A 27,020-nucleotide genomic window follows, 5' to 3' on the forward strand; every position below is an offset into this window, starting at 1 on the left:
TCATGGAATCCATCATTGCTTCGGATATGAAATCTTTCCTCTTCTCCAATGGCTTGATCTCTGATCATCAATTTGGTTTCAGACCAGGTCACTCTACTCTGGACATGCTGCTTCTGCTGTCTCAACAATGGATGGAGGTCCTCAATGCCAAACAGGAAGTCAGAGCTGTCTCCCTTGACATATCAAGGGCCTTTGATACGGTCTGGCACCCAGCTCTGCTCACCAAACTCTCCTCCTATGGTATCCATGGAAATCTCCATGCATGGCTTGCGGACTTCCTCTCTGGTCGTAGTCAACGTGTGGCCCTGAATGGATTTCTCTCATCTCCCCTTCCTGTTCAGGCTGGAGTTCCCCAAGGAAGTGTGCTGGGCCCTGTGCTTTTTCTGGTCTTTATCAATGATCTCTCTGACTCTCTGGAAAATCCTCTCTATCTCTTTGCTGATGACTCCACTCTCTGCCGCTCCATTCCTCTTCCCTCAGATCGGCAGTCTGCAGCCTCCTCACTCTCTGAAGACCTGGACAAAATCACAGACTGGTCAAACAAGTGGAACATGTCTTTCAATCCTGCCAAATCTCACTCTTACTATGTCTCTCCGAAAAGATCGACTGGACAACCCTCCCATCTACTTTCTCAACAATCCTCTCCAAGAAGTTCTGTCACTCAAGCTTTTGGGTCTCACTATCTGCCATGATCTTTCTTGGGAAAACCACATTTCCAAGCTGGCCTCCAAAGCCAGTCGCCGACTGGGCATCCTCTGTCGTGCGAAGTCCTTCCTCGGCACACCTGAGCTCCTCACCACATACAAGGCTTTCATCCGCAGCTCAATGGAATACTGTTCTCCCCTATGGGCTGGTGCTCCTGCCTCACACCTGGCTCGGCTTCACGCTGTTGAATCCAAAGCTTTCAAAATCATTGGAATCTCCCGCGATGAAGCTATCTCTGAGGGCCTTTCACTCACTCACCGCAGGCAGGTAGGTGGTCTTTCTGTCTTCTACCGAGTCCTCTCCGGCCTTGCTCCCCCAGCTCTCTCTGTGCTCTGTCCCCCAAATATTCCTACAGGTCGCACAAGATCTGCCAGCAACCCTCTGATGGTTAAACTGCCGAAATCTCGGCTCTCTGCTCACCTTCACTCTTTCATTCCTCTTTTCTCCCGCCTGTGGAACAAACTCCCACACTCCCTTCAATCCCTCTCCTCCCTCCAGGTCTTTAAAACAGCTGTTCACCACCATCTCTTATCTTCCCCCATCCATAACCTTGATCTTTTCTACCCCCACTAATTCACCCCAGATCCACCTTGTTTGAAATTCCAACTTATTTCCTGGAATTCCTGGCAGTGTCCATATGTTTATACCTCTCCCACCCCCCCCCCCCCTTCACATGCCTCCCCCCCTTCACATGCCTCCCCCCCAAAGCCCTCTCCCTCCCACAGATCTCTCGATGTCTCCATGTCTCTCGGTCCCTGCTCTCAAATGTTGTGTTTGTGTCCTTCCCCCTCTCTCCCCATCTTGTCTACCGCTCCCGATGTTATTTGTTTTATGTGTCTGTTTGTCTTTCTGTGTGATTAATGTTCGCTCTCTCACGAGCCTCGATCTTGTATACAAAAAAAAAAAAAAAAAAAAAAAAAAAAAAAAAAAAAAAAAAAAAAAAAAAAAAAACTTGGTGGACAGGTTGCGTGTGTCACAAGACCGAATCGATCCCTTTTGATGAAGTTTTCTAGAGCATTACTTGGTTCCTCCTCATAACACAAGGGTAGTCCAGCATGCAAACAAGATTTTTTTTGAATGTCCCTTTTCTATACATTGCCACATGGCACATACCACATAAAGGGGCCTTTTCCCAAGAATGCCCCTCCTTTTCTATAGTTTACCACATGGCACATACCATATAAAGTGGCCTTTTCTATGCCACTGGCATTTTCCCAAGAATGTCCCTTCTTTTCTATACTTTACCACATGGCACATGCAGTACCATATACAGAGACCTTTCTATGCCCCTGGAATTTTCCCCAAGTGAAAATTAAACTTTCCCTTTTGTAATGCCTGACCCCCCCCGCCCCCCCCCCTCCACCTTTCCATTAAATAAAATTAAAAACGATCCAATATCAGTCTCTGGATTGATGTGCTTTAAAGATGAAGTTTTAGAGGGACCCATTGAGCATGCAGTGTGGTCACAAATACCCTCCTGTACCTGAAGGTAAGAGGTCAAAACGATGAGGGAATGGTTACATCATAAACATTTACTCATCCATCGTACCATGATCAGAAGGTGAGCAGACTGTATGACAACCCTCATGAGAACCAAAGTTATTCTTGTTGCCATGGCAACCACCGTATACGAACAGGCTGCAATTTCCGGTCTCTGGATCGAAGTACCAACGTCTCAATGCTGCACGGCAGGGTCCAACTTCCACCGGCTGGGCACATACAGCTGGAGTACAAGCACGAAAGCATTGCAAATGTCAAATCATTAAATAAAATAAAAAGTTAACCTTTTGTCTTCTGGCTTGCAACTTGGAGCTTGGCATCTATTTTACAAATGGAACGCAGAAAGAACGGCATTGACATGTCAGAGCCTTCTCGTAGTATTTTACAATGGTCCGAGTATACTCATGGTATTTTAATATTCCATATTGGTTTTCCATCCCTATTTGTACGAATAGAGGACGAGGCAGGCTCGAGGGAACGTGGCAACAAAGAACACCGATGGACAAACCGAGTGGAGTTTATTGTGCCAATCCCAACTTCCAACCTTGAACTTTTGATACACCTGTACTTTTTCACAATCTTAAATCAAACAGATTCTCCAAGGAGACCAGTCAGGCCAGAAGGAAGAGTCGTGAAGTTTGGGGAGGGAACAAGTTTTCTACACGTACAAATTTGCAGAAATGTAATAATCCTTCTCCACCTCTATCTTATTCCTCTTCCCTCAAACTTCTCTCCCATCTCATTTTTCATCACCTGCTATGACGTCTGACTGAAGCAAAATTTGCTTCGATTAACCTTTAATCACCCGAATCTCGGCACTCAAAAGAGACCATTCGTCAGTCACATGGTACATTGCCAATAGTAGCTTACCAGGAATGCTTTCAAGTGAAACCTGCTTCTCAAATTTGTGATCATTGTCTTTGTCACCTCCACCAACACCTACAAAGATAATGCAAATAACGATACTGCATAGACAAAGTGTGAAGATCAAATCTTACTCACATCAAGCAACAATTGTTAAAATCTTGAAAATAATGAGTCAATATCGGGAAGAAGACAACGCACTGATCATGGGACCACATATGGACAAAAGCAAGGGAAGGAAGAAACAGGAAAACTGCATTCCACAAAGTCATTTCCATTCTTAACTGCAGTTCGTCCACACGAACCCCTCCTCACTTTCGGGGATACCTTTCACGACACACATCTTCACAATCACCTCATGTATGTGGTGAATAGTCAACCCAACAATGGAGCTACATACACACTTAGTCTCTCGAAAACACAACGTTCTGTGAAACGACGTTAAATTAATCTATTTATCTTGTAAGAATTAATGTAAACTAGCCGAAACCTGTGGAACATCCACGGAAGGGAGGATGTGGTGTATGGATAGAGTGTACCATTATGTATGGCATGGGGGATTTGCTTGTCCGAGTAAGAGTTAGGAAGAAAGATGAGAATGAAGAGTGCGTATATGAACAACGATCGCCGACACCGGCACAAATGCATGCTCTGGATTGTCCACTTCGCCTGTCCAATCGGATTGTCCACTTCGGATTGTCCACTTCGCCTTCGCCTGTCCAATCAGCGGACGGCTTGCTTCGCCTTCGCCCAGCAGACGCCAATACGATGGCGTCTTAAGATGGCGTCGTATCGGCAGTTAATCGGATGCTTTTGGGCCCCAACGTCGGCTAATTCAGATTTTTCGAGTATGGCTGTACGTGATAAACAAAGAGTGCGGTTCGTAGATCGTAAATCCATTAGTGCCGTGGGCATCGGGTCACTGGGTGCGGCGTAAAAGGGATAACAAAGTCGAGTCCTTACGCTATTATTATATAGATAGAGGGAAGGAGGGTTAGGTTCATTTATCCACATTGAATGAATCACATTTACGTAAATACAACAACACACATGCATTTTAAGGCCATTTTCCCTGCCAGAGCGGGGGTTAGCCTTGCGGTCCCCATGACAATCTTCTCCATTCATGCCCTATTTTCTGCTTCTCTCCTTGTTAACCCCCTCACCCGCATTTCTTCTTCCACCATCTTTAGCCAAGTCTTTCCCGGTGTTCCCCGTCCTCTACTTCCTTCTACATTCATTTCCATCATTCTTCTCAACCTGTCACTTTCATCCTTCCTCAACACATGACCAAACCATCTCAACCTGTTTCTCTTCACAGCATCCATCACAGGCTCTATTCCCATCATCTTTCATAATTCATCATTTGTCTTCCTCTCTCTCTCAACGATACTCCGCACATCCACCGAACCATTCGCATTTCCACCCTTTCCAGCCTTCGTTGCTGCTCTACGTTCATTACCCATGTCTCGCTCCCATAAATCATAACACTTCTCACACATGCAGCATACACCTTTCCGTTCAGCTTCAACGACACTCCCCTCCTAGTCAGCACGCCACAGTTCCCGAAACTTCTTCCATGCACATCTCTCGAGCAAACGTTGCCGAGTCTGATCCACCTTCTCCATTCAGCATGTCTCCGAGGTAGCAAAATGTTTTCACACCTTCCAGCTTCACGCCGTCTCCAAGATGCAACTCAACATTTCCTCCATTTGCAGCTCCCTCTATGCACACCTTATACTTGAATGTAGCTGCCACATTGGTTAATGACCTTCTCAGACCACTACATTTTTGATGAACCCACTCAGCGCACATTGTACATTGAATGGAGTTCACTCCAACACCCTTCCTGCACACAGCACACGGCCACTTCCCAGTTCTTTCAACCTCACCACATGCTTTACCACTTGCCATCACCCTAGTTTTTCCGATATTCACCTTCAGACCTTTTGTCAACATACATTCGTTCCACTTGTTCATCTTCTCCTTCAGTCCATCCATACTTTCCGCAATCAACACCAGATCATCTGCATACAACTCCCACGGCAAACCCTCCTTTACATTCCGAGCCAGCACCTCCATCACAGCTACAAATAGTAGTGGACTTAGTACCGACCCCTGATGCACTCCCACCTTCACCTCAAACTCACCACTGTTCCCGTCCTTCGTCCTTACAGCTGTGCGCACTCTCTCGTACATTGCCATCACTACTCTGATCAACCATTCCTCCACTCCTAACTTCCTCAATGCCCATGTCACTGCTTCATGTGGAACCCGATCGAATGCTTTCTCCAGATCAACAAACCCAAGAAACAACTTCTTCCTCTTCTCCACGTACTTCTCCTGCAACTGCCTTGCAATTAAAAGGACGACTGTCGTTCCTCTTCCTGGCATAAATCCAAACTGCAATTCGTCGACCTTCACTTTCTTCCTTATCCTCCTATCCAACACCTTCATTCCATGCTCCAATAACTTTATCGCTCGATACGAGCCACAGTCCAGAGGGTCACCTTTCCGCTTGTATAGAGGGACGAGGGTACTCAGTTCCCAATCCACTGGAATGCGGCCTTCTTTCACCACCAGATTACAGATCTCTGTCATTCTCTTCACACCCCAACTTCCTGCTGCCTTCAACATATCTCCCACAACTCCCGTCGGCCCTCCCGCTTTTCTACTCTTCATTGCTTTTATCGCTTTCTCAACTTCCTTCTCAGTTATCTTCTCTGCCGGTCCTAAAACTGGGTTACTCTCTATGATGCCATCCCATTCATTCTCTGCATTCAACAGCATTTCCATATATCTCTTCAATCTTCCTTTAATTCCATCTGGGTCCACAACGATTTGTCCCACTTCATCCTTCAAGCAACTCACCCCCATCACATCACACCTCTTTCGCTATCTGCTTTGCAATCCTGAATACTGCTCTGACCGTCTTCCGAATCCAAGTGTTCTCCGAACATTTTCCTACATGCCTACATGACATTTAAGTAAATGTGAACACTTATTGTTAATATGTTCCATATTGTACATTGCAATATAGTTCGATAAATAAATGTAAACTAAAAGACAAAATAAATAAATAAGCCACCCTTTGTTAACATAAAAGAATGTACCATTGAGATCCGGAGGGTTCTCCCTCTTCCTGTGACTTATCTTCGCAGCACTCCGATGTAGCACTTCCAAACACGACTTAATCTTGTCTGCATTTGTTCGAATGGTACGTACAGTAGTTGGAGCAAGACCACGCAAAAGCGATGTCTGCAGCACGTTCATCGTTGTCAAAACGATGCAAAACATCCATTTCCACTGTGAGACTGATGCTTTTCCAATGCTTCTTGGCACCAGTAGAATTAGCACTTTGCACTTGATGGTCGTTTTGAAGCCATGTCAACACACTGTTCGTCATTTCCATCAACAAAGATAAACTCAACCATTCCTTCAAAACTCTCCATTCCTCATCCATGGCAAGTTAAACTGTCACCACACCATTGTGTTATCACCACATGTGGCTGCCATTTCCACAGCATCCAATTTGGATTCCATCTGGGTTTATTGAGTATCAGATTCATCCCATCTCGTACACCAGTTCATCCCATCTCATCTCATCTGCAGCTATGCTATCAATCATGTCTGCCCTGGTACACCAAATCCTATGTCGTACACGAAGCATAGATTTAGCTCTCCAGGTTGCACAAACCTTCCGATTACATAAGAAAAGGTTAAGAACTACGGCTCAGATGCTTTATAACAGAGCCAAGAGGGTGCAGACGTGCATGCTGGTGGGAACATACCTTCCAACTGCTCGACGCAGAAATCGTGACAGTCGTTCATCGATAGGAAGTTGTTGCCGTTCGGGTGGCAACCGCCATATGTAAACCGGGTACATCCTCCGATTTCACGATTGTAATAAAATCGCACGAAGCTGGCACGACATGAGCCAGTCTCAGGTGGAAGCATGCAGGCCTCTGCAAAGGACGACATCACAAAAGGAGTCAGAACAATCACCGATTCATTTGATACAAGGATGAGGTACAACAAGACATTTCACCTAGGAATTGACCAAAAAAAACAAGTACATTCCACCAATGCAAATTTTGTAAATTCATAAATTCAACTGAACCGATTAATTTGTACAACTTTTGTACCCCCTGCCCTCCCTCCCCCCCAACTTAGGCCCTTCACATCCCACTTAATCTGCCAATTTCAAGAGATTTGCTATAAAACAAATGACAATGTAAAAAAAAAAACCCAAAAAAACCCACAAGAGCAACCGGTAGTTTATCATTCTTCAAATGTTAATAATGTAACACATGGGAAGAGAATGTGGAGGGGGAGGGGTGTGGGTGGTGTATCTGTGAAGAACTGCTGCTGTTTGAATGTGTACTGTGGATCCTTTTTGGCACGAGTGACCCCCATCTTGCATTCACGGGACACAAGCAATATTTATTTACACTGTAAACTGCAAGTCCGTCCAGGAAGTCTGTGTATACCCTTTGTGCTTTTTGTAATCCAAGCAACTGTAACTCTATACTTTCCATGTCTAACGCTGAAGTTCTTACAGCACGTTGTACAAACCACAGAATTATCTGCTGTAGAGGTTTTGAAGGAATTTTTATTGGTTTTTAATAATCAGGTAAATAATGCCGTTTCAAACTTGCATGTAAATTGCGGCAACTGCTCGGCACTTTCATGAAGAAACCGATGTGACCGAAAAAAAGCAGCAAGGATCTGATACTTATCCAGATCTCCTGCCTTTTGGGTGGTATGAGGTACAGATCTGTGTAACATGAAAGCTAAATCACAAACGGTTTTTGAAATACAGCAATACCCTGCTTAACGTCACTTGAAATAAAGTACAGTGTACAGTATACAGTATAAAACTATTAATTTTTTTGGTTCTAGTGTGATCTTGGCTCGTGGAAGAGCCAGGACACAGAACAAATTAGGCCAACATGCTGATTCTGAGGGCCTTTCACTCTCTCACCACAGACAGGTTGGCAGTCTTTCTATCTTCTACCAACTCCTCTCCTACCTAGCTCCCCCTGCTCTGTGCTCTGTCCCCCAAATATTCCTTCAGGTCGCACAATATCTGCCAGCAACCCTCTTCTGATGAAACTACCAAAATCAAGACTCTGCTCACCTTCTTTCATTCCTCTTTTATCCCACCTCTGGAACAAACTCCCACACTCTCTTCAATCCCTCTCCTCCCTGCAGGTCTTCAAAACAGCTGTTCACCACCATCTCTTATCTTCCCCCTTCCAAAACCTCTATCTTTTCTATCCCCGTTAATACACCTTTTTCAAATTCCGTAAGTTTTCTTTCAAATTTTCAAAGTCCTAGTACTAGTAGTGTCCATTTGTTTTATACCGTGTACTCCGACACCTTCCCCCCCCCCCCCCCCCCCAACCAACCCCACCAGCCCCGTCCCTTCCATAGAACTACCGATGTCCCTGCTCTGTTGTTGCTTGTGTGCTTCTCTCTCTCTCCCCCTCTTGTCTCCCATTCCCTTTATGTTTCGTATGTGTTTCCATTCATGGTTTTGTGTTTTACGAGTTGCCAAAAAAAAAAAAATGGTAGAGAGCGCAAGGGGTGGACAAAATGAATACATCAGCAAAAATTTTTGGAGGTGTGGAGTGGTTTATCAGGTGTAGAAAAAATCATGACTTTGGATGGGGGATGACCTGAAATGGTGGTTAACAGCTGTCTTGAAGACCTGCAGGGAATAATAAGATTGAAGAGAATGTGGAAAGCCGTTCCACTGGCAGGAAAAAGAGTAAATAAAGTGGCATTTTTCAGACCTGGTTTGTGCACGATTTTTGTCCAGCAGTTAAAGGTTATTGTGAAAAAATGTTTTTGAAAACAAAGCGCTGTTTCTGTTGGACTGCGCACCAGATCATCCAATAGACCGAGATTCATCAAATGGCATCAAAGCCGAAGTTGCGTTTCTTCTTCCAAACAACTTCTCATACAACCGATAGATCAGCGTGCCTTCCGAGCATTCAAGGATTACTTCCTGCGATGCACCTCTTTCAGGTAATATGTGACTGATGGCAAAGACAGCCAATCCATACGAGACTTTTGGCAGTCTTCAAGAAGGTTTGCCCGAAGTGAATCAACGACTTCACGGGATTCAAACCCGAGCTATCCACACTGCACGATGAAACGCCAAAATGGCCAACGAAGAGGGATTTGACGAAGTCAACGCATGAGATATGGAGGAGTTACTGAACTCATGGGGAGAGTTTGACAAACAAGGACCTCAGAGCTCGACTAACAAGGCTGAAGAAGCAACAGAAGAGGACCAATTAGAGAGGATTTTAACGTGCAAAATACTTTCAAACATTCTGAATAAAGTAAATGAGGCTCTGGATCACGCGTCTAAAAATGATCCTCACTGAGTGAATGGAGCACTGTGGAATAGAGTCGAATGCTTTTTTTCATGCTGCGTTGAGCTCTACAAGGGAAAAAAAGAAAATGCAAAGACAACTTTCTCGTGACTAATTCTTCAAGAGATAACAGCCTGCACCTGCACCAGACTGAGGAGAGCGGCTCAGATAACCGTACCACCCGTTCCTCTCCCTCGGAATTCCTATCAACTCACATCAGAGAAAAAAACATTCGGTGGCATCAAATGCGTCCAACGTTAGTTCCGATATAAGATTGGCGAGTGTCAAATTAACTGTTTTTGTTACCTCACACTACTCACAATAAGTTAGGGATATTGGCAGGTTCTTGTGTGGTTGATTTTGTGTATTAATTATGTTGAAAAAAGTTGTTGGTCCTAATTCTATGGTTATTAATATGTGAAAAAACACAGCATTCTTGATTACAAAGCCATAACCCTAACCCCTATTTATAAATAAATAAATAAATAAATAAATAATAATAAAAAAAAACTCCCACACTATCCCTAACTTATTGTGAGTAGTGTATTTACCAAATGTTTTTTTTTTTTCAGATATGTATTATTTTACATCTATTCCCTGTATATGAATCCGCATTATGCTATTGATGCTAATGGAAGTTACAATTACAACATCAGACCGCATCCCTCTACCCCCATTAATACATGCAAGTCTATGGGAAGTTAGGAACCGCTTAACATCGTTTTGCTTAACATCATGTCCTTCTGGAACACATCTACAATGCTAAGTGAGGTATTGCTGTGTCACCTACACAGGCCAAGTTACCGAGATGGTTGCCATGGCAACATAATTGAGCTAAACATAGCTGTGATCTAATCAGGTTGAGAAAATGTAATGTGGAATAGATACGAGTATCTGTAATATGAAAGCTAAATGTTCAACAGTTTTTTTAAATATCAAGTACACAAATGTACATGGACGGATGATCTGTTGGACAGCTCATATTAATGTCCCCAGTCTGACTTTGTCAGAGGGGGTGAGAGACAAAAGGAACACATTTTAATGTATGCAGGGATAAGGGCAGTCTGTCAGACGAGAGAGTGTGCCAACCAATTGTTCAGGTTTGAAAGGTTGTTAATCGAGGAAGGGGAGGTGACAACAAAATAAAACACCGCAAACACCCAGGTTTGAAAGTCCTTGCAAATAATAGAGTAGTTCCTCAAGACCACAGACCGGAATGTCTTATGAATATTTCGGTTGTTATTGATCAGAAAAACCACTAACAATCCCACCCATCATTACAATGTAATCTATATTATAATAGCCGGAGATGATTCTGTCTGTCTGTTGGGTGTCTGTCCGGGGTGTGGCTTACTCGGTTTGCAGAGTAGCTCCACCCATTCTGGGAGTGGCTTCATATAATTATAAACAAATATCCAACATTTTATTAACTCGCATAGCTTTGAGGCCTGTTTTGTAGGCCCGTGGTGTCTTGCTCTCTCTCCGTTTTATTTCAAATCAAATTCGATATATCATTTCATTTTTCACAGTCGCTAACATAGTTTTAGACTCAGTTGAAAAAAACCGGGAAGAAAATCCAATGAAAGTTGCCCTTTATAGAACGAAATGAATTCTCAAACGCCTGTAACTTCAAGGCCATTGAGTCTCTCTCACGCCTTTATCTCCAATCTAACTCACCATACGATTTCATTTTTATCGATGGTTTTAGACTCAGTGTCAGCAATAATTGAGAACATTCCACACACGCGGGAAATGCAGAGATATATTTTTAAAAATCGCGTCATGGTGTATCATACACCGCCCAACATGACACCGACGGCAACGTGTCGATATATATTAAAAATTCGCTTTTGCTTTTCCGTTAAGATATATTACTTTTTCGTTTGATGACAGTCGTCACAAAAACGTCAACAATGATGCCGACATATATTTCTTCGTTTTTATTTCATTCAACATTATTAGCCGGAAGTAAAATATGTTTCAGGAAATTACCGAGATATTTCTTCGTTTTTTTTATTAGTTATGTGCGCATACACTTTAAATAGGTTTATTTGAAATCTTTAATTTTCCACTAAAGCGCGGTGTTACGCACGCTACTTGTAAGCAAGGAGGAAGCGGACAACGCGGCAATTTGTAAGAGTCTTTATTTCAAGAGCTCACTGTAACACTGAGCTGCTCAGGGCTGCGCGCCCCGTGTATATCGTGAGGCCACGCCTCTCTCCCTGGCGTGGCCCACCCCCACTTGGTGTGCGGGGTGATGTCACCACGGCAGTGCTTTCGTGTCCGCCACACCACAATATAATTTACTTGCCATTTATCATTTGATGATTACGAGACACTTCCTCTTGAGGATCGCGACAATTCATGCGCTGCGTGGAAACTTCTATTTCCAAAATGAATGAGACGATCGATGAAGAACGCAGACTTGAACAGGATGCAGCAAGAAAGCGAATGAGACGGGCGAACGAGTCCATCGACGAACGTCAATGCAAACTTGCGGGGTCACCCGTGGGAATCCCACGGGCATGGATGTGTGTGACATTTCGACATATTGAGTTAGATGCTGCACATTCATTTTTACAAAATGGTTACTGGCAAGTCATCAGATCCAGAAATGGTGTAATGAACACAATTTATTTACGCGCAAGCAAGAAGGCCCGATTTCCGATTCCGACGGGCCGACGGGCGAGACGGGCCGATTTGGAGCAAGAAAAAGAATGAAACGGGAGAAAAACGAGAGAAACGAGACGGGGAAAGCCGATTGGAGAGGCGAGTGAGGAGCGATTGGAGAGGCGAGTGAGGAGCGATTGGAGAGGCGAGTGAGGAGCAATTGGAGAGGCGAGTGAGGAGCAATTGGAGAGGCGAGTGAGGAGCAATTGGAGAGGCGAGTGAGGAGCAATTGGAGAGGCGAGTGAGGAGCGATTGGAGAGGAGAGTGAGGAGGGATTGGAGAGGAGAGTGAGGGATTGGAGAGGAGAGGAGAGTGAGGGATTGGAGAGGAGAGGAGAGTGAGGGATTGGAGAGGAGAGGGATTGGAGAGGAGAGGGATTGGAGAGGAGAGGGATTGGAGAGGAGAGGGATTGGAGAGGAGAGGGATTGGAGAGGAGAGGGATTGGAGAGGAGAGGGATTGGAGAGGAGAGGAATGTGAGGGATTGGAGAGGAGAGGAGTGCTAGGTGGAGAGAGGAGAGTGTCAGGTGGAGAGGCGTGAGGGGTCACATATTATGTGAAATAAATAAAGTGTTCATTACACCATTTCTGGATCTGATGACTTGCCAGTAACCATTTTGTAAAAATGAATGTGCAGCATCTCACTCAATATGTCGAAATGTCACACACATCCATGCCCGTGGGATTCCCACGGGTGACCCCACTATATTTCTTCGTTTTTATTTCATTCAACATTATTATCCGGAAGTAAAGGTTCACATGTTCATTTCACGTGTGCAAAAACAAACTCCATTTCACGTGTGCATGGACATGAAACACAGATGGGAAATTGCTTAGAGATATTTCGTTCGAAGCAATTATACACCGCCCAAATAAAATATTTCACCGATACACCGAGCGAATTTCAGCGAATTTCAGGAAATTACCCAGAGATATTTCTTCGTTTTTATTTCATTAGTTACTAGCAGAAGTACTCAGCGTTGCCGGGCGGGGGAGGGGGGGAAGGGCACGTACACTTTAAACATGTATATACATGTGGGATGTGGGATATATACATGTGGGACGTGTGTGTGTGCATATATGTGTATGTGTGTGCGTGCATATATGTGTGTGTGTGTATATATATATAGATATATATATATATATAGATAGATAGATAGATAGATAGATAGATAGATAGATAGATAGATAGATAGATAGATAGGTGTGTGTGTGTGTGTGTGTGTATGTGCATGTGTGTCGGTGTACATGTGTGTGTACACGTGTGTATGTGTGTATATATGTGTGTATGTGTATATATGTGTGTGTCTGTATGTGTATATATATATATATATATGTGTGGTCTGTATGTGTATATATACACAAAGAATTAAGTTAAGCACCCCCCCCGTTTTTTTACAACCTCGCACATTACAAGTTTGTTGTCGTCAAAACAGTGTAATATACCCATGATATTGCTATATTTTCTGGAGAAGTGATATTATGGTCACATAAAAACATAACAATCATGCCGTTTTCAATATTTTATTCTGAATAATTTAAGGTGAAATTTTTTGGGAATTTTAGGCATATTTTCACCTCAATTTTAGTATGGAGCTATAGGTCCATCACGGACAGTGTGGATGACGTTTATGTTTTCTAACGTACAGTCATTGTTCTGAGAAGACCTCTAGCGATCTTTGCGTCAATAACGTGTGTAGGACCCACGTGATCGGATCACTGACTCAACCCTACGTCTCATAGACCCTGTAAGCCGTCGTATGCGTTGCTGTGGCAGGTTGAACCCCCTCGAGCACGTTTGGGACATGTTGGGACGACAAATTGCGAAGATGGTCCCTCCAATAGCCAATCTGGATGAATTGGAACGTGCATTACATCGGGAATGGAACAACCTGCCACAGCAACGCATACGACGGCTTACAGGGTCTATGAGACGTAGGGTTGAGTCAGTGATCCGATCACGTGGGTCCTACACACGTTATTGACGCAAAGATCGCTAGAGGTCTTCTCAGAACAATGACTGTACGTTAGAAAACATAAACGTCATCCACACTGTCCGTGATGGACCTATAGCTCCATACTTAAATTGAGGTGAAAATATGCCTAAAATTCCCAAAAAATTTCACCTTAAATTATTCAGAATAAAATATTGAAAACGGCATGATTGTTATGTTTTTATGTGACCATAATATCACTTCTCCAGAAAATATAGCAATATCATGGGTATATTACACTGTTTTGACGACAACAAACTTGTAATGTGCGAGGTTGTAAAAAAACGGGGGGGGTGCTTAACTTAATTCTTTGTGTATATATATATATATAATATATATATATATATATATATATATATATATATATATATATATATATATATATATATATATATATATATATATTGTTACAGACGTGGCTTAGATGTTAGTTTACCGAGCGGTTTTGGTATGACCACGTCTGCACAAGTTACCGATTATACTCGACGTTGACGAAGCCGCGCCACGCTGGCTCAATAAGAAAAAGAAGACACCCGGCTGGGTTATAAAATGACGACACCAGGGATACGGTTCTCAAGACCTCCGGAGGAGATTATATTCGTTACGGAAAAGGTTAGATTACAGGGGCTAGAGGTACAACATAGAAAGACAAGCACTTAGACACAATCTTATATTATTCCCCAACAGACGACAGGCAAACGGGACAACGGCTGACTCACACGGGGGTTGATGGAAAGGACAGGCGGGTAGCGATGGCTCCAGGTGCACCTGTGCTCAAAGGTTAGAATCGACCCGGTCCGGTCCAGAGATGCGGGAGGTTTCACAGCGCTCGGAGGGGACGTTCTTTCACAGGCGGGCCTTTCTCTCTCAGCGCTCGCAGGTCCTTCTTTCTCCAGCTCGGGGCGCATCTGTCTCACATCCGGTCCGGCGCGGGGCCGCGTATATCCGGCAGGGAGTGACACGCCCTCGGCTCGTTAGCGCCGCCCCAGATGGAATCGGCACGTTGCTTCTCATTGGGTGCGTGCGGGGGGGTTTACCAGGCTCCGCCCTTGACGAGGAGCTGACAAGGAGCCCCTTCGTGGTAACCCCGTGGAGCGCGTGGTCAATGGCGCTAATCGAGCCGGTGTGAGGACGCATCCTCCCCCGCTCCGCCGCCATCTCCTCTGTTGTTGTTGTAATTGTTGGGGAAGAAGATGGAAGGAGGTATGGGAAAGGTCCTAAACTCACTACTGATGCCATATAATCACATTCTGGTGCAACGAAGAGTCATAATTAATGGAAACGAGGCCTTAACTGACATAGACTAAGAATAACTAGGAAGATGTCCGAAAGTTGTCTACGTGTGGTGCGGTGGACCTGGGCACGACATTTAATGGGGGAATAAGGGGAAGGTCGGCTCTACTGATTGTTATTTACATGCAATGGGACTAGGGAATGGGGGATTGGGGAAAGTTGGGGAGTATTGGAGAAAATAGGGGAATATTTACAAGCGGATATGGAGGCCAAATTCCATATTCGCAACAATATATATATATATATATACATATATATATATATGTGTGCATGTGTGTGGGTGTACATGTGTGTGTGTATGTATGTATAAGTGTGTATGTGTATGCATGTGTCTGTGTATGTGTGTATATGTGTATGTGTGTGCATGTGTGTGTATACATATGTGTATGTGTATATGTGTGTATGCGTATATGCATGTGTCGGTGTACGTGTGTGTACGACTGTACGTGTGCGTGCATGTGTGTGTGTTTGCGTGTGTGTGTGTGTGTGTGTGTGTGTGTGTGTGTGTGTGTGTGTGTGTGTGAATAAGAGAGAGACCGAATTGTGAGATACAGAAATGAAAAAACGAGGTGTGTGTGTGTGTGTGTGTGTGTGTGTTATTGTGAAACTGCATGTGCAGGTGCAGCATCTAACTCAATATGTCGAAATGTCACACACGTCCATGCCCGTGGGATTCCCACGGGTGACCCCACTAGTAATAAATAATACCTCCTGCCAATGAGGCTCATCAGCTTGAAGATGGTTCCAAATTAACACAAATCGGCAATCTTTGATGGTAACAATAGGGGGAAAAATGCATGCATCGGAAAAAGTGAACCAAGTATGCAAACAAAGGCAGCTGGAATCAGAATATGGAAACAAATCAAAAAGCTATGCATGAAGAAAGATTGCAATTCACAAAGTTAATGATTTGGAGAATACGATCCAACTACTGATGTGCATCAATAAATGACATTCTCTGGTCGGGAGCAATCACAACAACATAACAACTGTAAAGATTACCAATAACAACCGCATTACACACTGTCTTTAAAAGCAATCACTATTACTCTGTGGGTACCATTGGTAACAACGCAGGGCCAGGTGGACCATTAAAAAAAAAACACCTTTAGAGGTGGACCATTCCCATTCTTAAAATACCACCTGCTGAAGGCTATGGATGGTAACCATAAAAAATATTGTATGCAAACAAAGGTAAAGAGACGTAAAACAGAATAAGATTCAGACATTACCTAAAAAAACAAAAAAAAAAAAACAAGGCTGTTTCAGCCACACCCATTGCTGACATATATATATATATATATATATATATATATATATATATATATATATATATATATATATATATATATATATATATATAATCAAGCACACAGCCATGCAATCTCCATCTACAAACATCGGCAGTAGAATGGGCCGTACTGAAGAGCTCAGTGACTTTGAACGTGGCACAGTCATAAGATGCCACCTTTCCAACAAGTCAGTTCATCAAATTTCTGCCCTGCTAGAGCTGCCCTGGTCAACTGTACGTGCTGTTATTGTGAAGTGGAAACGTCTAGGCGCAACAACAGCTCAGCTACGAAGTGGTAGGCCACACAAGCTCACAGAACGGGATTGCCGAATGCTGAAGCACGTAAAAATAGTCTGTCCTCGGTTGCAACACTCACTACCGAGTTCCAAACTGCCTCTGGAACCAACGTCAGCACAACAACCGTTTGTCGGGAGCGTCATAAAATGGCTTTCAGTGGCTGAGCAGCCGCACACAAGCATAAGATCACCATACGCAATGCCAAGCGTCGGCTGGAGTGGTGTAAAGCTCGCCACCATTGGACTCTGGAGCAGTGGAACCGCGTTCTCTTGAGTGATGAATCACCCTTCACCATCTGGCAGGTCGGACGAATCTGGATTTGGCGGATGCCAGGAGAACGCAACGTGCCCGAATGCATAGTGCCAACTTTAAAGTTTGGTGAAGGAGGAATAATGGTCTGGGGCTGTTTTTCATGGTTCGGGCTCAGCCCCTTAGTTCCAGTGAAGGGAAATCTTAACGCTACAGCATACAATGACATTGTAGATGATTGTGTGCTTCCAACTTTGTGACAACAGTTTTGGCAAGGCCCTTTCCTGTTTCAGCACGGCAATTCCCCCATGCACAAAGCGAAGTCCATAGAGAAATTGCTTGTCGAGATCGATGTGGAAGAATTTGACTGGCTGCACAGAGCCTGACCTCAACCCCATCAAACACCTTTGGGATGAATTGGAACGCCGACTGCGAGCCAGGCCTAATCGCCCAACATCAGTGCCCGACCTCACTAATGCTCTTGTGGCTGAATGGAAGCAAATCCCTGCAGCAATGTTCCAACATCTAGTGGAAAGCCTTCCCAGAAGAGGGGAGGCTGTTATAACAGCAAAGGGGGAACAAACTCCATATTAATGCCCATTATTTTGGAATGAGATGTTTGACGAGCATACGGGTGTGATGTTCGGGTGTCCACATACTTTTGGCCACGTAGTGTGTGTGTGTACATTTTATATATTATATATATATATATATATATTGTTAATATATATATATATACTTTATTTAAACAAAATAGAAACCAAAGATGGGGGGAAAATGTGCAAAGGAAAGGCCCACAAGCAAAGGAACTTGGCTGTATTTCTTAAGTACAGTATTCAGATAAAGAGCACAAGAGAAGTAGGTGACGATGCGTGACAGAATGACAAGAATTTCCGGTTACGTGGGTGAAAACAAATAATCACAAGAGCATCATGGTACATTGAAAAAAAAAAAAAAATTAGAGAAAAAAAACAGGCTTAACAACATTGGCACTGAGTAGAGCAGAATAGTTTACGTTTTGCACCCCACCGATAGGCTGGATCTGCATCTGGACCCAGATCTGGTTCCCCCAGCTCTCTGGGCTCTGTCCCGCAAATATTCCTACAGGTCGCACAAGATCTGCCTGCAACCCTCTTATGGTCAAAACTGCCAAAATCAAGACTCTCTGCTCACTTTCACTCCTTCATTCCTCTTTTCTCCCGCCTGTGGAACAAACTCCCTCACTCTCTTCAATCCCACTCCACCCTCCAGGTCTTTAAAACAGCTGTTCACCACCATCTCTTATCTTCCCCCATCCAAAACCTTGATCTTTTCTACCCCCGCTAATTTCACCCCAATTCCACTTTTTTGAAATACCAACTTCTGTCCTGGAAGTCCTTGGTGGCCTTGTGTTTTATACTTCTCCCTCCCTCCCCCCCCCCCCTTCCCACACCTCCTCCCCCCAAGCCCTCTCCCTTCCACACATCTCCCTGCTCTCAAATGTTGTGTTTGTGTGCTTCCCCTTCTCTCCCCATCTTGTTTTCCGCTCCCTCTTTTTATATATTTTGTTTGTCTGGTTGATTTGTTTGTGAAGTAAATGTTAGCTCTTTCACGAGCCTCGATTCAGTATACAAAAAAACAAAAAAAAAACATCGAATCAGCTCGTTCTTGTCACCTCCCCAAACTTGAGTTGATAGAATACAATAACCCACCCAAGTATATACTGTACTTCAATTTTAATATAATAATCATTTTTAAGATTGTTAACAAAAATTCCGGGAGCATAGCGCTCTTGAAGCAGTCTTATATACCACCCCATTTAACATGTCAAAGTGCACGACTGCAAAACGGGAGCTTTTTGGAAGTGCAAAGAAGGTCATTTGTGTTCTGCAATGTTCAAGTACTGTGCACAATTCAATTTAAATAAAATAAAGATTGTAAAGGTAATATAAATAAATTGATTCTGGAATTTACCGCCGTTTATTACACCACCTTATTTAATGCCTTACATTAGTGATGCGTGCCTGTTTGTGTCCATTATGACGTCCTTAAAAACAGCAAGTTTACTGTTTGGAATGATTTTCAATTTTATTTTACTGCCAGACAGATGAAAACATTTACCTTACTCCTCTGTCAATGCGCGATTGGAACAAATTCAGGCGAAGTACTGTAGTGCGAAATAACAGATTCGTTTTCCGATTCATGTCCAAAATAAAACTTCTTCTCCACCTCTTCCATTTATAAGGGGTGAGGCCCGATGGCACCAAGGTTCTGTCCTCATCCTACTCTCTCCACTCTCCAACTACCCTTCACCCCCTTACTAACATCCATCCTCACACAATCCTCCCATCAAAACTGCTGTCTACCTCTTTTCCCCACACCTTTCTCGTTTCCCCCATCCACACTAAGCCCATCTCAGAAGACATTTCACCAATCTCCCAGTCAAGCTCATCTACACACCAATCTCCTCCCCGTTCATTAATTCTTCTGTCTGCCCCTCTTCACTCCCACAATCCTCCTGACCCGGGTGTTCTCACCAACCTGCAGCTTCTGGTGTTGTCTGTCAATGCCACTGTCTCCAGACTGTAAAGGTAAGTCGGCATTGCACACGACATCAGAAACTTCCATTTCAATCTCCTTGAAATCTTTGACATTACTCCCTCCACCTTCCTCAATGCATTCGCAACCACCTGAATCCTCCTCCGCACCTCTGCCTCCAACTTGCAATCTCTTGACATTGTCCCCTCTCCCCCCCCCCCTACCCCCCAAGATACACAAACTTAATTCCCTGTCCGATCTTCTTCCCCCTCGACCCTGATATTAATTTATTTTCTCTGCTGCCCGGGCCACACAAACTCAGCCTTCCTGCTTATCTTCAGCTCATGCTTCCCAAATGTCTTCTGCCACTCCCCCAGTACTTCCTGCATCTCCCACCTACTTTCGACCATAACAGCTAGATCGGCCGATTACAATATCCTCCCCATACTGCCCCTCATGCTCACCTTCCTGCTCACCAGCTCCATTACCATGATAAACAGGAGTGTGCCTTGAGAGCTTCCATGCCCCAAGCCGATGTTCATACTGAACTCCCCTGACATCCCAGGACCAACCAACACTCTTCCCTTCAATCCCTTATACATCCCTTCCACGAAGCTAACTTGTGTTTCTGGCACTCCCATCCATCTCAGTGTCATCACAATCTCTCTCGGGACAGTGTCGTTGGTCTTTTCCAGGTCCACAGATCCCAGTGCCATTTCACCTTGCACCTCCAATCTCGTCACCAGCTGGCTCAGCGTGAACGTCCCATCCGTCATCCCTTTATGCTTTCTAAATCCCTGCTGGTCTTCTTCGATCTCCATCTCCATCTCCACAATCTTCCTTATCCATAAGTCCAGACTGCGTAGAGCAAGATGTTCCATGACCTCTCTAGTTGTCATTATGCACTACCTTATATGAGGGGTCAATTAAACCAAAACCCTACTTTGGATTGGAAGACAAAGCTGTTTTGCAATCCTCCACAGAATCCCTAACATGCAAACACATCACAAACTATAATGTTTTAACTATAGCTCTCAGTTGTACTTTGACCGTGGTGCTAACATACTGATACATGTTTGGACAGCAGAAGAACATAAACATCAGATGGTTCGTCATCAATGTTACCAAACAGTGAAATGAAAGTTGTATACTTTGTTTTTCTGCCCATGTAACACCTCAGATGCAAATTATGTGAAACACCTGTAAGGTGCAATAAAATTACAAGAGCAAGTTGACCCTCCCAGTGTGTGACTATTTGCCTTTTATGGTCCAATGTCCTCAAAGCAGATGTTAGAACATGAGTGGTTGCTACAAATGTAAATTGTCCAACAACGAGACATCAAAATAAGACATTCATGCAACCTAGAGCCATGTATTGAAACGTTCAGCTGTACACCAAAGTTAATCATGACAATGGGGTGAAAGCAACTGAAAATGTGCAAACATACACCATGGGGATTTTTTTTTTTTTTTACATACAAGATCGAGGCTCGTGTAAGAGCTAACATTAATCACAAAAAGACAAACTGACACATCAAACATAAGATAAAGGGAGCGGGAGACATGATGGGGAGAGAGAGGGAAGCACAAAAGTACAACATTTAAGAGCAGGGACATTGGGAGATCTGTGGGAGGGAGAGGGCTTGGGGGGGGGGGGGGAAGACATGGGAATGGGGGGGGGGGTGGGAGTGGTATAAAACACATGGACATTGCTAGGACCTCCAGGAAAGAAGTCGGAATTTCAAAATAAAGGGATCTGGGGTGAATTAACGGGGGTCGAAAAGATCAAGGTTTTGGATGGGGGAAGACAAGAGATGGTGGTGAACAGCTGTTTTAAAGACCTGGAGGGAGGAGTGGGATTGAAGAGAGTGAGGGAGTTTGTTCCAGAGGCGGGAGAGAAAAGAGGAATGAAGGAATGAAGGTGAATAGAGTCTTGATTTTGGCAGTTTAGCCATAAGAGGGTTGCAGGCAGCTCTTGTGCGACCTGTAGGAATATTTGGTGGACAGAGCACAGACAGAGCTGGGGGAGATAGGCCAGAGGGGAGTCGGTAGAAGACAGAAACCTTAACACCTGCCTGCGGTGAGTGAGTGAAAGGCCCTCGGAGTTAGCTTCATCGCGGAAGATTCCAATGATTCTGAAAGCTTTGGTTTCAACAGCGTGAAGCAGAGCTAGGTGTGAGGCTGGAGCACCAGCCCAGAGGGGAGAACAGTATTCCATTGAGCTGTGGATGAAAGCCTTCTATGTGGTGAGGAGCTCAGGTGTGCCAAGGAAGGACTTCACACAATGGATGATGCCCTGTTGGCGACTGGCTTTGGAGGCCAGCTTGGAAATGTGGTTTTCCCAGGAAATATCATGGCAGATATGGATGGACCATTTTAAGCAATTTTACTGACAAAGTGGAAGACAAACGCTCAGACGACCTCAATGATAAATCTATCCCTCGATACCCTACAAAATAGATATGATGCATCTTTTTGCGATTAAAAGTCGAAATCTTCATGCTTAGCCGTGATGTCGCTCTCAGAGGTCGACTGCCATATTTTACTGTCTACAGGTTACATCGCGGTCCGATGTAACGCAAACGGTAAATAATTTTCGATTTTCCACAAATATGCCCAATTGATGTGTCATTTGGTGCTGTAGTAATACAAACAGAGATGGTTTAATGCTACCCCAATGGCCAAAAGGCCCCAAGCTCGCTAGAAATTGGACAGTGTTTGTCCGAGATGCTAGAGTGTGGATCGGGCCTACAAAATGCTCGCTTTTGTGAACACACCATTTTACAGAGGACCGTTATGAAAAAACAGATGGCTGTAGATCTTGTGGTTATCCCCCTCGATTGAAAGAGGATGCCAACCAAGCGGAAGAAACAGCCATCGCTCAAACTGCAAGATCATCTCTCCCTCGCTAGCAGCACATGTACACAGGCGATTTTGATCGGTGAATCAAACCAGTGTTGGCCTGCCGGCAACTGACCTCACCTCACCTCGCAACCACCCCACAACCCCTTCACCCCTCCGCTGGGGCAGGGCACGGATACGGCATGGCCACAGACACGTATGGCATCCTGGAAAGTCTGAAACAGGACGATCTTGTAACATACAGGACACCGGGTCAGCCTGCGATGGTGGGACAAAGCATTAATCGCCAACTTTGTCGGCAGTGTCTGAGTGTGCTGCATTTCTTGAGTAATATAACCGATTTATTAATCAATAACAAATCCCTGTTAAATCATGAATTGAACCGAAAAACAATACCCAGCAATCTGTCGTGAACATGCGACCGGCACTTTCATCTTTACCAACACCTCCATTGACGCCATGTTCGTCTGAATCGCTTGCATAAGGCTCAAAACAATACAGAGCTCCACAATTCCCCAAAAAGCGTTTCCATCACTAATTTTGTCTCGTACTTTCTTCAACATCCCACTTAGCAGTTTCAACCTACCGAGAACCTTCACAGTTTCTAATGACTGCAGAATCGGTATCAGAATCCGAGCTCAAAATACTGTACACTTTCTCTATGTAAGGTGCCATTTGGATCAAGGTGGGCGTTCTGAGTGCGACGTCACTTGCGAAAATCGAAAATAGACACTTTAGGGCTTTGACACTTTATGATTGTCCAAAAAAATTTTTTTTTTTAAACTGCCCTTTAAATTGGACCACGATTCATGATTTTCAATTGTTTTCCGATTTTTAAAAAAATTTTTTTGCATTTAGGTTCCCCTTTAAGGACATCAAAATGTTTTGCCCCAAGACACCAGACCTGGTGTGCAACCTCCTGGTGGGTGGACTACCAACTTGAGACCCAGGAAGGAAGAGTGGGATTAAACAGACTCAAGACGGTTCCACATTCAAAAAGAAAATGGAGAGGAGATGAGCAGTTAACATGGATTTTTGGATGTTCACAGGAAATTGGTTACTGGAAAGCTCACGCGTCCTGGAGGTGCCGGGGAGAGTCAGAGGGAGCAAAAAAAAGAGGCAGTAGAATAGCTAAAACGATGACCACCAACCTGTGTGTGATGGTAGCCAAACAGCAGGCCTTGTGCTTCAACTTCTCTATATAGAAGATGCCAATGATTATGAGTCAATGGTATCCAGGAGAATCTTGTGAGGTAGGGGCACTAGTCCATTGGGGAGAGCAATATCTCATTGAGCGACAGAGAAAGGTCGAGTTGGTCTTAAAAAATTTACATTTTCCAGGAAGGACTTGGCATGACAGGATGCCTAGTCTGCAGCTGACTGGAAGCAATCTTGTATAATCTGCTGAGCAAAAATCGTGAGTGATGGCAGAACCAATCGATTTAAGAAAATGAACTTATTCCAATGGTTGTTAATGGAACTAGATAGGTTTGTTAGACGAACCTTCCAGAGAGACTAGGCAAGAATGTGATAATTGCTTGGATTGATGACAAGTTCCAAGTGTCAAACCAGCAATTCGTTCCAGCTCAGCAGAGGAGGAAGCTGCTGCCAGCTTGTTTGAGACATTCTGTATAATCTACTATAGATGAGGGCGAGACTACCGGAAGTAAGCTGCAACACGTGCCCTTTTGTGGTTTGTTTTCAACGTATCCAATCACGTGACTTGTCGCGAAGGGTGCACTAACCGGAAGTTACGTAGTTCCGTGGGCGGCAAAATAAGAGAGATGTCTGTGTCACCATTTTTCTCAGAGATGGCTGAACGGATCTTCGTCAAACTTTTAGAGGTTCATCAGTGTGTCTGGGAGTGTTTTAAGCCAAACAAATTTTTTTTATATAAAAAAAACATTTTTGGAAAAAAAGTTTTTTTGGAGTTAAAAAAAAAATATCGCTCGATAGTGCCTAAGCTTTAAAAAAATTAATGAAAGTTTTATATATAAGTACACATTCGCATAAATAAATACAAAATTACCAGACATTTGAACAAATAAATCAAACAATTCCGGAAGTGTACGAAGATGATAGTTCGGCTTCTTCTTCTTCCTCCTATTCGGCATCACACAACGCAGAAACGTGATGAACGCCACATTCACCCACCAGCATATAAATGAACCTCCTTCCTCTCCTGCCTCCTCCCCTCCCCCCCTCCCCGATTAACGCCTCCCCCCCTCCCCGATTAACACTGACCCCCCTCCCCGATTAACACTGATCCACACATACCTTTTTCAGTTTTGACCTTTCCCAATAACCTTCTTCTTCCTCCTCTCTTCTTCTTCTTCTTACCAAAACGTCGTTTCAATCCCCTCACGTTTGCCTCAACCCAAATAAAGTGGGCAAAGCCTCGACTATTCAATCAGACAAAGCGAGCAGAACTCGGGACGTTTGATACGCACACACGGTGGACACCGAGAAACCCACGCATAAAGAGCCCAACAACTCACTTCTTCACAAACAGGTAAGCGGGTGGACGTACCTGGCAGAGAGGCATGAGCCGATCGAAGAATCACGAAGAATACATTCAGTGCGAAGAACCCACACGCAGCCATGGCGACAGCGGCCTAAAGGAAAGGGGAATCCGATCCGAGAGAGAAAAAGAAAATGTACAAAAAGGCGGAAATTCTTCCGCGGCGCGTTACAATAGCTCAGCTACGAGTACGAGGAAGTGAGTATGGGTCTACGTAAACAAGCTTCTCTTCTTCTTCTTCTGCCTCACGTTACATATTATATCGCCGCTACGCGGAAGTTAGTTAGTGCTGCGTCTACGTAAACAGGCTTCTTCTTCCTCATGAAAAATATAATCTTCGTAATAAGATCCACCCATTGAGATGCACTTCCTCTGAGAGGTGAAACATTCTGTGCTGTGCCCTTCGATTATTTAAAATCCATCAAATGTAAATATATTATATAGTACAATACTTCAGCTTTGCATTTTTCTCCGATTAAAGAAGGAAGTCTATCATTCGGTTTACAAAATTATATCTATACACCGCACAAGACTTTCGGTTCTCAAGCTGCTCTGGCACTTCTGGCAGGGGCACTTTACTTAATGTGACGTTCACAAATACGATGGGTGGGATTGTTGCCATTTCACGATTCATGCATTACTCCTTCTCCCCTTCCTCCAACCCCCTGCATCCAGGTGCACTGTGGGTAAGGTGAACCACCTCATAAATCCTTGCTGTCGAAATGTCGAATTGGGGGGAGACGTTAAGTGTTGGTTGTCAGTATCGGTTGTAATTCCGAAACATTGCGCACCTGCGTTCTGAACACATGAATCGGGTCCTTCCTACCTGGTCCACCTTTGGAGCAGGTTTCCCGAAGATAGACAGCCTCTTATGGTGGGCGGGTGGGTATTGCTATTGAGACGTCTCAAATGCACGACAAAGACGTCAGAACACATCAGCGTACACTTTCCATGAATTAAAGTTTAACCCAGGATTTAAACCTGTGATCATGTCCGTGTACTTTGTACGACGTACGTACAACTTTTGGGGACTCCTCAACTAGTTCAGCTTTGGCAGGTCACGTGATGCGTTGCGCCTCACGTGGCGTTCGCGCTTTTTGCCGCCATTTTCCCAACGATGTCACGACGCTCGGCCCCAGGTAAGGCCCGTCCCTTGTCCGCGCTGCTTTGAAACTCCTTGCAAACGCAGTCTCCAACCCAACCATCAAACCCAGTCCACACCGAGCAGACCTTTCCGTCCGCAGCGGGAAATCCTCTCCCGAGCCGAGAACCCGGGGCCTTTGAGCGCTTCGGAGGCCTGAGGCCTGCTTCACAAGAGGTTCGTGAATTTATTTTATGCACTTTCTGTTCATTTTTTTAAAAACAAATACGGATATATTCATTTGGTATGTTTATAGGCCAAGTTTTGCAATTTCTTTTTCATTTTATTTTGAAATTGCTTTTAACGGTTTATTTTTGTGGGACCACCGCGGATTGTACGTTAATAATAATAATATGTCCATCAAATGCATGACATGACTCCGTTTTTCAAATAAACGCCTTAGGAAGTACAGTCAATGAATTGGTTATCTGTCGAACGTTCATTACATTACCGGTAACCCTTTTTAGCACGGCAAGTGGACCATATGTCCATAATTCTGTGCTTTCCTCGCTTATACAATATACATGAACTGTGATACTATTACTATCGATGTGTGATCATGTGCTGTTTCTCTCCACATTATAACATTCTTACAGGTTTATGTATGGGAGTTCTCACCACGGATAATTGTTTGTTATTGTATTTTGATAGAAAATATACATGCATACATACACACTCGTACATACATGCATACATACACACTCGTACATACATACATACATACATACATACATA

At 44.0% G+C, this 27,020-nt stretch overlaps 1 protein-coding gene across 1 annotated transcript in view; it reads right to left on the reverse strand.

Annotated features, from left to right (window-relative positions):
* LOC137436645 (actinia tenebrosa protease inhibitors) overlaps positions 1-25,465 on the reverse strand; it is a 107,735-nt gene extending 82,270 nt beyond the window's left edge. The window contains exons 1-4 of the mRNA XM_078768805.1: positions 25,154-25,465; positions 6,858-7,031; positions 3,076-3,144; positions 2,255-2,428 (exon numbers count right to left, since the gene is read on the reverse strand). Of these exons, the coding sequence (XP_078624931.1) occupies positions 2,255-2,428; positions 3,076-3,144; positions 6,858-7,031; positions 25,154-25,226 (490 nt within the window). The 5' untranslated portion in view covers positions 25,227-25,465. The remainder of the gene's footprint in view (positions 1-2,254; positions 2,429-3,075; positions 3,145-6,857; positions 7,032-25,153) is intronic.
* Between the last annotated feature and the right edge of the window lie 1,555 nt (positions 25,466-27,020).

Source organism: Myxine glutinosa, unplaced genomic scaffold (genome assembly GCF_964187855.1).
Source record: "Myxine glutinosa unplaced genomic scaffold, kmMyxGlut1.1 SCAFFOLD_521, whole genome shotgun sequence".
NCBI classification, from domain to species: Eukaryota; Metazoa; Chordata; class Myxini; order Myxiniformes; family Myxinidae; genus Myxine; species Myxine glutinosa.